Source organism: Etheostoma spectabile, chromosome 10, assembly GCF_008692095.1.
Source record: "Etheostoma spectabile isolate EspeVRDwgs_2016 chromosome 10, UIUC_Espe_1.0, whole genome shotgun sequence".
NCBI lineage: Eukaryota > Metazoa > Chordata > Actinopteri > Perciformes > Percidae > Etheostoma > Etheostoma spectabile.
Window position 1 is genome coordinate 16145497 of NC_045742.1, and position 11966 is coordinate 16157462.

Consider the following 11966-nt stretch of genomic DNA (forward strand, 5'->3'; position numbering starts at 1 on the left):
GATAACAAAAAGTAACTTAATGTAACGACTCAGCATAAACAGTATGTGGATTTTAGTGACACTGAATGATGAACTTAGTCGAGGGCAGATAGCTCAGTTTGTGGGGACTTGGCTTGGGAACTGGAGGGTCGCCAGTTAAAATCCCTGTAGGGACTAAGTATGTAGTATAGACTTGGTAGCTGGAGAGGTGCCAGTCTATCTCCTGGGCACTGCCAAGGGGCCCTTGAGCAAGACACTGAACCCCCAACTGCTCAGGCTTTGGACCATGGGCAGCGCCCTCCCTCGCTCTGACATCTCTCTATTTAATGCATGTGTGTGGGTCCTATTTGCATGGATGTGTATTTTGGGCCAGTGTGTGTAATTTCTGTATAAGAACAGAGTGAACCTCGGGGATTAATAAAATATGTCTCCTTCTTCTTTTGTTTGAAGACTGTGAGAGAATCATTCTTGATCTTGGGAGCATAAATCTGTGATCAAATAAAACAAAGTACAGTTAACTTGCTACTTTTTTTTGGAGTCTTCTTCATTGAACGGAAATTTCTCAGGTGTCGTCAGGTGTCAGTGCAGAACTCAAAAGTCCATCCCTGTGAGACAATTAAAAACTCTGGAATAGCTAATAAGTGATCCTTGAGTTTATGGTGCATTTACACAATGTCAGCAGAACGGGAAGGGCAGTAAAACCTACTGATAGCCCTGTAGTCATATCATGTAATTTGCCTAAATTAGCTACTTATGTGTTTTTTTTATCACTGTAACCTTTTCTTTTTCTATGCATGTAGCAGTTTGGAAAATGAACAGATGTTATGAACTAGACTGAGACAGCTGTGTTCAGAATTGCAGCCCAGATCAAATTATCAGATCGTTTTATTTTAAACTTTTTAATCAAGTGTGGATAGAAAAATTCCACAATAAACTTTTAGACTTCTGTTTACAGATTCTTAAAAATAACTCACAACATGACATAACATGCATATAGCAAGAAACTTTTGCGCCTAACGTTGTATTGTCCTCTGACATAGCAGAGGAGTTCTGCACAGGGACTAGACAACACTGAAGTGCGTGGAGTGGGAGGATGTAGCCTGTAGTATGTTGTTTTGGTTCTGGAAAACACACCACGGATGATATTTCAACATCTTGGTCCAAAATCAGGCTGCAGGGCTTGATTAATGTTAAATCTTGTCAAAGTCTCACAATGTATGCTCACCAAAAGTATGGCATCACAATATACTGTAGTCATCCTAATCAATGTTGCACTGGAAAAATACATAATAAATAAACATCTAATTTGGACCAGATTCTAACATCTACATACTGATGTTTCCTTTCTGTTTAAGACCTCTTTCAAGTGGTTAGAGCAATGAATTGCAACCTCTCCTGGCTTTAGAGCTAGTTTTTCCTGGACCAGACTGGAGAGATTAACTTGCACATGGTTTTCCCACAATACCAAATTCTGTTTAAGTGCTTGCTTAAAACCTCAAATGGTGATGCATGTTGGGAAAGATGAAATACTAGTCCTCTTGGATGGAAGCGGTACAACACCCACAAACACTGGGTCACTGGTTTACCAAAACACTGTCTGGAGGGTAAATGTCAAGTGTGTTACGAAGCTCTTTTTGCCCCTGAACACAACCTTGCACACCAAAATTCAACTCTGAACCATGACCCTGTGCTGATGTTGGTTTTTGACCTATTAGAAGCTCAAAAGCTCTGGCGCCCGAACATTATGTTGAGCTCTGTACTGCAGATGGCAGCCAGACAACAGAGTGCCAGATCTGACTTTACAACTGCGAATAAATCGTGGATAAAAAATATGATCTGTTGTGAATAATGGAGCCCTACTGTGTGTGCATATGTGTAACCCTTATAGGTATATCTGCCAAAATATGTAGAGATTCACGCACACATAAGTGCAGCGAGGCAGTTCATGGTCGGCCGTTGTAGGGAACCCCTGTGTTGCTGTAATGCAATCCACCAACAGAAAATGTTCTGGTTTCAACCCTGCCCTGCGGAGTGTGCTTCCACTGCCAGGTACACAGCCCCAAGCCTGCAGGGCTCCCCTTGAAGTCGGGCTACATGCCGACTATAGTGTCGTTGCTCAATGTAATATTACTAACACAACAACATAGCTCTTGGTTTGAGCTATCTCAGTTTACTCGTACAAAAGAGTGTCAGTTTTTAGCCACAGCGGAGGATGATTTAGACATGTCAGTTTTCAATCAAAACAACAAGAGGCTTTCAAGTCTGGCAATCATCTCTGAGCATGTAGCCGCAGACTAAAGGAAACAGTTCGGCACAGTTTTGGTTAATTTTTGCCAAGGAAATTTTTCTTTCTCCGTCGCAGGCGGCTTTTTTTTCTGTGCCTGTTCATTTTTTCCCTTTTTGCACAATGTGTGTCCTTATCCTTCAGGGCTGTTTACTTAGCGATGTCGTGTGGATTTTGAGGTGTTTTGATGCTAATGTGGGATGTGCGGTGGGAGGAGACTGGGGCTTGATGAGCTCCAAATGCTCAGGCGACGCTGAAAGATGCTTATTGCTTCTGACAGGTGATGAGGCTTTTGCGCTTCAGGAGATTGGAGAAGGCTTGGCTGACGGGGGTTGTCCTAGTTGACGAATTTCAAGGTGTGTCTGTGTGTGTGTGTGTGTGTGTGTGTGTGTGTGTGTGTGTGTGTGTGTGTGTGTGTGTGTGTGTGTGTGTGCGTGTGTGTGCAAGAGCATGTGGGAGTTGCCTGCACACACAGTGTTTTAGAATAATAGTCTGTGAGGAAGCTTTGATGTAGCTGACAACTCAGGGTCAACAGGTAGTGGGAGAGTTACCAGGTATAAAGGAGGCCTTTTATAACCATTCAAATCAAGCAGGTTTTTGACAAGCATTTTTAATCCTGTTTTAATTGCAAACTGCCAGTTCCCCAATCTGTCGTTCAATCTGTCACTAAAACTCAAGTCATTTGATGAGTAGAACTTTTTTTCAGGGAGCTTGAGCTTGTTAGATTAAAACATATATGTAATCACAGTTACTCGTTGCCATGTCATCATTGCAATTTGAAATACAATCAAGGGGATAAACATTACTTGTCAATGCATTCTGATGATTTGGTTTTTGGTTTTTGGTTTGATGTTTGGTTAAAGGCACAGAAGACAAAAAACCCAAATGTTAGAATAAATTTGTCTTCATATCTCAACCATATATTTTCTTCTATGACACATTTTATGATGCTAACTGCAATTATAACAAATTCTTGTTTTAGCACATCAGACCACAGATTTTTGTCTATTGTGTGGTATATAGCATGTGAGATCATCAAGTTTCTACCCAACTCTTGTCAGGGAATGCATACCGATACGTCCAACGTAAGCAGTTGAGTCAGAGGAAAAAGGTGTTGACTTTTTTAGGTCAGAACATGTTTTCTTGGAACCACTGAAAACGTGTTGAGGGTAAAGATTTTTCAAGTGTTTAGGCCATTCAGTTCTTCATCTTGTGGGGCCCGTCGTGATGGATAGATGAAAGAAAAAAGGGTAATAAAAGGAGAGAAGCAGAGCTAATCAGGGTTAATTGACTGCTTTTATTTTGACCCGAGGCAGAAAAGAGATAAGAGCGTCGAGAGGGGGAGGAGAAAGGTATGTTGGGAAAGAAGGCAAAGTTTGAAAGCAGTGTGACAAGTTTAAGAGAAGAAACAGGATAAATTGGTGAAGCAACAGGAGGCCCGAGGTGAGTCAGAGAAAGACAGAGGGAAAGTTGACTGACATACATTGTGCAATACATATTTCACCCCTGTTGAACAGCAGCATGTTTTGCCCATAATTACAAGCATGAATCACTGCCTAGTGTCTGGATGTCATGAGGATGAGAGAAAGCGCAGCGAGGATGGAAAAGGATGTCGGAGAGCAGAGACGACGAAAGAAATGTGTGTAACACTTGAGCGAAGGGTCTTAGAAGTGTCAAGAGAGAGTTAGAAAGTATAGAGAGAGAGTGTGAAAAGTGGCAGCGTGGAGAGACAGCAAGCCTGGACGAAGAGAAGAGGACGTACATGAAGTTCCTAAATGTTGAAAACCACCTTTCAGCTCCAATTTTCTCTGTTTGAAACCAGAGACAGGGGCACTAAAAGGTTTCCAGTGTTACAACCCGCCTTTACACACACACATACACACACACACACACACACACACACACACACACACACACACACATTGTATACACTTGCAGCGATGTAAATTTCATTCACGTATAAGATTACGACAAACATTCTCACCAACACTCACAGAGTAACATAAAACACCTACACAAACACTCTGATACCTAAACAAGAAGTCCACAGCAAACACACAACTGATACAAACACATTAATGTTTGTGATTGTAAAGAAAGCCACATGTCTTTGTTTTTGGGATATCTGTCAGGAATGAACGTGTGTGTGTGTGTGTGTGTTTGTGTGTGTGTGTGTGTGTGTGTGTGTGTGTGTATGTGTTTGTGTGTGTTGAAGCAGCTGTTTGCCTGACAGGCTGGTGCATTGAACATAGGTGTAATTTGTCTGACTGTCTGAAGCTATTAAGCAAGGTTTTATTTGAAGCCAGAGTAAACCTCCGACAGCCAGAAACCTCTAAAATTAGATGGGAAACTGGAAAAGCTTTATTGGCAGTGTCAGATGACTTGGCAATATGTAAACAGACGAGGCCATCGCCATAGAGACAAAGAAATAAACCAGAATATTGTAAAAAATCCTATAAACAGGATGATAGTGCAGCGACTGGAAAGTGTGGCTGGAGGTGACTTTTGTCTGTTGAACTCTCAAATCATGAAATTCATTAAAAACCAAGCATCCAAGTTAAATAATCACAAGATGTCTAAGAAAATAATGGCTGAGATAAATTTCACCTCATTGTTATGATTAAAAATCCCTCTGCGGTGTGTGCTATTTATCACTTGGATGCTCATGATGTGAGTGCCCTTACAGAAACGTCTTTTAATTACTTTTAAATTTCTCCACAGTCAATCAACATCAGCTCGTCTTGCTATTGGCTGCTGCCATGGCAACAGCCCTGGATCCTTCACACAACCTGGCAAGTGAGAGGAGTTCGATAGAAAGCACGTACGAGCTGACCAAATACCTGGAGTATCAGCTCAAGGAAATCAAAGACATATATGTGAGTCCTTTTTTGTGATATACCTTTCTGTTTCATTTTGATCTCCTTGTTATTTAATCCAAATTAGAAACACTGAAACAAAGTTTACCATTAAACTGTTAAAAACAATACTTTTTTATGTTAATAATGTATCAATGGCAACGTGAAAACCATTTGAAATGTAGGTCAACCTACAGAGAATTATCACCTAAATCGCCGCCACCACTTTCAACGCTCTAAAAGCGTCGTTTTTAGCCGCATTTGTTTTCAGTGAAATAGCTAAAAAAAAAACACTGTATTCTACCAGCTTTCTATTCCTCACTGCTCCATCCAACTCTCACTCTATTTCCTCTTCCTCAATGATGTAGAGGGACGTCTACACCAATCGCAGGTTGTGGTGTTTCCAGCTCCACCATTGAGTATTGGATCAGTGTGCTAAGAACCTCAACAGAGGAGTAACTAAAGAAACAGGATGGGCACTAGGGTAGTTCACCTGGTGGAACAGGTGCCCCATATATAAAGGTTTACTCCTTGATGCAGTGGCCGCGGGTTCGACTCCAACCTGTGGCCCTTTGCTGCATGTCATTCCCCCTCGCTCTCACGCCTTTCATGTCTTCAGCTGTCCTATAAATAAAGGCCTAAAATGCCTAAAAAAAACATGATGGAGTGGAGCGGTTCTACTAGTACCATCCACAACTTTTGTCACTGGAAATGCAAAAATAACGTATTGTGTTATAATAATGTTTGAAAGAAACTAGGCTATAGTGGATCCTTTAGCAGCTAAATAGCCAGATATTTCCCTCAGGAGTTAGAGACCAAAAACAATTGAAAAAGAGTGATACTGGATTTAGCCAAACTAATTCAGAAGAGAAAACAATTTAGAAGTTGACTTCCTGGTTCAACTTTGACCAACTGTACTTGACTTCACTGTAGCAATTAAGCTGTGTAAAGTGTTACGATGAATAATGGTCCAAACTATGAATCAAGAGTTATCCATTAAACCTTTTCATCCTTTCTTCTGATTTTTGTATGTCTCCTCCAGCTGACCTACCTAGGCCCCCCATTCAATGAGAAAGACTTCTCCCCTCCTCGACCCAACAGTACCGCTCTGGCCCTGCCCAGCGCTGCCACCCGCCTGGAGCTGTGGCACGGCCTGGAGAACCAAGCTCGGCTCGCCCAGAACCAGAAGGCTTACTCTGTCCTGCTGGCAGCCGTCAGGGAGTTGGCCCGCTCCACCCTCTGCCCCGCCCTCAAGCTATCCCTGCTGCACTTTTGCACAGGCCTGGATGGGCTGCTGGGCTCCATATCCGCACTGATGACCACCCTTGGTTACACACTTCCTCCACCATCTGCAAACTTGGAAAGTGATGCTGGAGAGCTGCAGTACCCTCAGAGGGGGGCAGGGGGCGACCGACCTGCTCCACTGATTAGCCAGAGCCTTTACAGGTCCAGAGCCGGGACGAGGACAGAGCCCGGTCAGCGTAACAACCAAAGAAGAAGCAGGACAAGGGTGGTCAGAGGAGAGAGGGAGGACAGCATCACCGTAGACCTGGTGGAAAAAAGGAGAGGGAAAGAAGGTAGGAGAGTGGAGGCGACTGCAGCTGGAGAAAGGAGTGGCGGATCGACGGACAAGGGAAGAAGAGAAAGAGGAAGGCGAGTGAGGAGGGAAGAGCCAGAGAGGGGGAAATGGACTGCCAGCGAAAAAGAGAGAGTAGCGGAGGAAGAAGAGGAGGAGCTGGAGCGAGAGGGAGGGGTGGAGAGATGGGGAAAGAGAAGGTTGCTGAGCATCAACGAGGATGTTGAGGAGAAGAGGCAGCCTGAGCCCAGGGTACAAGTGTCATACCCGGGCACAAGAGGTTCCAGCTCTCTTCAACAACCGACCATCCACGCCAACAACAATAACAATCAATACAGCTACAACATGAACTCACATCACATAAACACACTCAGAAAAGAAGATGGATTCATTGTAGAGGGAAGCAGAGGGTTAACATTGGAGGAGAAGAAGCAAACAGAAATGGAACCAACCTCCTCTTCCTCCACTTTCCATCTTCAGCGTCGGCCTCCTCGCTCCCTCCTCTCCCCTACCCTCCAAGCTCCTCTGTCAACCCTCTCCCTGCTCTACCAGTTCGGCGCAGGAGAGGAGCACACCCTCCTCTCCCAACCCATCCCTCTGTCTTTACAAAGGGGCACCTCCCTTCTTTCGCCTCCCCTGACTCCGCTCCTTCCCTCTACCTCCTCTGCCTCTTCTTCGCTTTTGTCAGTGCGGCCGACGATGAACGACTTTGCCAAAAAGGTGGAAGGGTTTTGGATTTTGAGAGAGCTGCAGAGTTGGCTGTGGCGGTCGGCGAAGGACTTTAACCGCCTCAAGAAGAGACTCAGAGGCTGAGACATTGAGACACACAAGTGCAGTATATTGGAAATTTATTATTTGCACACAATAATTGGAAGTGGAAACAAATTAAGAGCTTGAACAGACAAAAGCACAAAAAACCACACTCCTGCTAACCCGTTCATTCATACTGTACTGGAATAAGTGAATGAAGGACTATTTGGCAGGTCACCAGAATCGCTAATGGAATATAACACACACAAAGCCAACACATTACCAGCACTGTCACCCGCCTGATTCACACAGCAGCTCATTGAGCGAGACACACTGAGACTGGGCTGAGTTACTGGACTTCATGGCTCATAGATCAACAGAAATACCACTGTAGGTGGTTAAACACACACACACACACACACACACACACACATGCATACGCACACACACACACACACACACAAGCACACACACACTCCATATGTGTGAATCAGCAAACATTCATTTTCTCTTTCAAGGAAGAACATTTCTGAATGGGTAAAAGACAAAGGGAGAGGAGGAAATAGCCAGAGGGATGAAGAGAAGAGGAAGACGGGAGGAGGCGTGAGTCAAGGGATGAGCAGTGGCAATAACGGGCAGAGGGTTATTGCTGAGTAATCAGAAATCGGCCGGTCAGTTACAGTAACTCTACAACAGTGCTTCACATACTGTCTACACACACACACACACACACACACACACACACACACACACACACACACACACACACACACACACACACACGTATTTTGTGCCTTGAGAAAATAGCAATTAATTTCTATGCTACTTTTGATTCAGTGTTCACAAATTTGCAACACTTTTTTAATGATTTCACTACATAGCAACACATATTTAACACAATCTTAAAATGTTGTATAACAAAAAAACACAGTTTTGGGTGTTTAGGAAATACACTTGCTTGCTTTTGTGCTGAGAGTAAGATGAGAACATCAATACCGCTCTCATTTCTGTGCACTTGATATACGGCTGGAGCCAGCTGCTGGTTAGCTTTGCTTAGCTTAGCATAAAGACTGGTCATGGGGGGAAACAGCTCTGTGGAAAGGTATTAAAATTCAAATACCAGCACCTCTTAAGCTCACTAATTAACATGTAATATATTTTTTGTTAAATCCAGACAAAAACAAAGGTTTAAAACAGCAAGTTGCCATTGTGGAAACTTGAGGTCACAGTGAGGTTGCTCGGCAACCAGCGGAGACTGCAGGTACCCACTGTTCTGAGCTACGAAACATAAAACCATAAAATCTTTAATGTGTGTTCATTTTAAACTTGTGGTAGGCAGATGGATGTGGCATGTTACTCCCTCTAGCATCACAAATTGTCATTTTTTAGATTTCTGTTTCGGTATAGAGATTCTATTTAACATTTAACAGTTATGTTTAACAGATATAAGGTATTCGGTAATCAATCTTCTCATCTAACTCTCAGTAATGATGCAAACACGCCAAACTATTACTTTAAACACAAAACATTAGACACATTGATGTGAATCTGTGCCTTTTAAATCATGAAATCAGACTTTTTTCTTTGGCAACTCACAGATGGCATAACTTCTTTTCCAGAATAAAAATTGTGTTGTGTTTTTACAATGTGCCTTGGATGATATGACTAAAGGTTATGGATCATCTCTCTATAATATTTATTGAACAAGATGTTTATTTATTATTAAATCCTGTGTGAATATACTGTATTGTAACTCAAAATAGAATAAATGCCAGCTTTTGTACAGAGCGTGGTGTTATTGGTCATTTGGGAGCCCATCGGAGGATAGAGACAAAAAAGAAATGCTTATGGGATTTTGTTTGCAATGGTTTCAGTTTTATAGGGATGGTTTCGGGTGATTGGCACAAGGGGAGAGGAGTTTGGGGTCGGGGTGTTTTCTGGAAAACAAAGACCGGCTCACATTCGTGACAAAAAATAGAACGAGAGAGGCGGGGTATGAGAGAGTTTTTATTTGTCTGTCCGGGTGAAAATTTACGACCATTTTTCCTTTCATCTCTCTCTTCCCACTTCCCACTGCATCATCCCTCCTCCCACTTTGCTTTCTTTTCTCATCACACTATCTCACGAAGCTCCTCTTCCCCTGAAAACATCCCTCTGACCTGTCACAGTGAGGGATTTACATGAAACAGGCACAGGTACAAACACACCTTCTCATAATCCCACCAACCGCCCAGCTCTCTTGTTGTGTCTGTGTTTCAAGGCCGCCGCGCTCCCTGTCTCTGTCACTCCTCTCCCGCTTATCGTTTTCGCTCTTGTCTTCCTTACCCACTCTTTAATCGCTTCCTCATTTGTTCCTCATTCTGCGCTTTTCCCCCACATGCTCTGCAGCTATTTGGCTTCCTCTCCTCGCCCCCAGGCCAGATATTACAGGATCAATGAGAATCTCCTTTCCATCACCTTCGAGGTACACACCTGCACACAAATTCACACGTCCGCCCTGACACACACACATGCACGTGGCACACACACATGCAAGCACACAAGCACGCACGCACGCACAGATGTGGACCATGTGCTGAAAAAACAAATGCCCGCATGAACCTTAAAAAGCAGCATTGGCTGGGCAGGAAGTGACGTAAATGGGAGGTCGGCTGTGTCAACGCTGACACATCATTACACACACTCTCACTAAGTGGGTGAAAGGGTTAACACTGACAGAAACATGACACATATGTATACACACACACACACATGCACATGCATACACACTTATAAGACGTGTTTTTTGCATTCAATAAGCAAAGACTGAGGGGCCGCCATCAGTCAACAAAGGCAGCTTTGTTTCGTCTGTGTGAGTGTGTGCGTGTTTATCTGTGTGTATTGTTTGCGTGGGCTTGCAAGCTCAGCACGTGTGTGAATCATCTCTATGTGTCAGAACTTTGTTGGAATGAGGCTTGTCATGCGTAGCTATCTAACAGCCATCACTCAGCATTGTCTCCCTCTTTCTGTCTGCCTCTCTCTGTCAGCGAAGCAGAGACAAACTGCTGAAACTAATACGCAACAGGATCGCCGAGCCCCGTTTGTATGACTCAGCCGGTGAGTCCTTCGATATTAACTGATACTGTGAGTGACAAGGCATCGACATTATTGACTTTTACTATTATTATCGGTCTATTAGGCAGCGGGTGATAAAAGAAGGCTCTGCTGCTCAGACAGGCCTGTCTGTGTGACTGGCAGGCCGTGATAGAAGACTTACGATCTACAGTGGAGACAATGCGCCAGCCACCTTGTTCAAGAACTTTTATTTGCTCATGGAGAACACCTCTTCTGGTCTTTTTTCTGGCTCCTTTGCGCCACACATTACCTTCTTTTAGTCTTGAAGAAAAAGATTTTGGGAAATTTCTGTGTTCCTTGAGGTCAAGTCTACACACAAAAAAATACATTATGTTGACTGATAGTAGGCTACTGGCAGCATCTGAAAATGTAGGCTTTTTGGAGGACTGTGCTGATTTAGTAGCTTGGAAATCCAGACCCAAATCCGAAAGATTAAGGGTCTGGCATCAAGTAATGAAAGTCGCCCTTCTCAAGGGGCGGCACCAAGCGTGCATTTGAAAATCTCACTGCTAACAATTGGATAACACTACAACCATTCACAACAACACACAAAGTGACGTATCCAGAGCCCCATGCGCTTAGCTAACAGCGGCGCTAATTGGTTGATTAAACTCTTGCCGTATCTGGTCAGCAAAACAGCAAAAACATCCTTCTTTCAAAGGAACGATTTGAGCGCCGTCTTCTGTTTTTCTATAAGATAAAAACCCAAGTCTAATTTGTTCATTGTAGCGGCCAAAACAAACAACATATGTCATCTGTAGCCATCTTGCAATGTTTACTAATGACTTTGATGTAGCAGCGGCTTTCGTCATCTGTTTAGCTCGCCTCTGGCCCGCCTTTATCAGATACACCGATGTGATTGGTCCAGCACAGATACATGTGCATAGTTAATGAGCAGCATTACTCGATGCCAGAGTAACTCACTGAGCAAATTCAAATTGTGCTCTTGTGAGAACTCTGGATTTCCAGGGTACTGATTTAGCACTGCACTATTATAACATTGTCTGACTTACGATGGAAAGTTTAAAAGAAAATATAAATTAATGCAGGACAAGCAAAGATATAATCCTGTTAATTACACATATTCCTCTTAGTGAATAGTTAGGTTGGTGATTAGGGACTTTACTTGATGCAATTTATGAGGCGTCACGCACCTAAGAAACATGTAATCCTAAAATGATGCTTTGTAAGCAGTTGGGGAATTGAACACCGAATCTGATCTGCTGGACATCCTGCTAGCCAGTGTGCAGGCGTCGGAAAGTAAGCCTGCTGGCCTCTGTGCATCCGCGCCTATTTTCAGCGGGATCTCAGGAGCTGTGTTGTCCTTTCGAAGCGTTTGGACTGTGGAGTGCTGGTGCCATTCAACTGGGTGACTCTTTTTCTGTGTTCTGATCTGATGGCCATGTTG

At 43.4% G+C, this 11966-nt stretch overlaps 1 protein-coding gene across 1 annotated transcript in view; it reads left to right on the forward strand.

The window, feature by feature from the left end:
• Positions 1-9791, forward strand: part of clcf1 (cardiotrophin-like cytokine factor 1) — a 14742-nt gene extending 4951 nt beyond the window's left edge. The window contains exons 2-3 of the mRNA XM_032527197.1: positions 4985-5139; positions 6161-9791. Coding sequence (XP_032383088.1) covers positions 4985-5139; positions 6161-7507 — 1502 coding nt within the window. The 3' untranslated portion in view covers positions 7508-9791. The remainder of the gene's footprint in view (positions 1-4984; positions 5140-6160) is intronic.
• The last annotated feature ends 2175 nt before the right edge of the window (positions 9792-11966 follow it).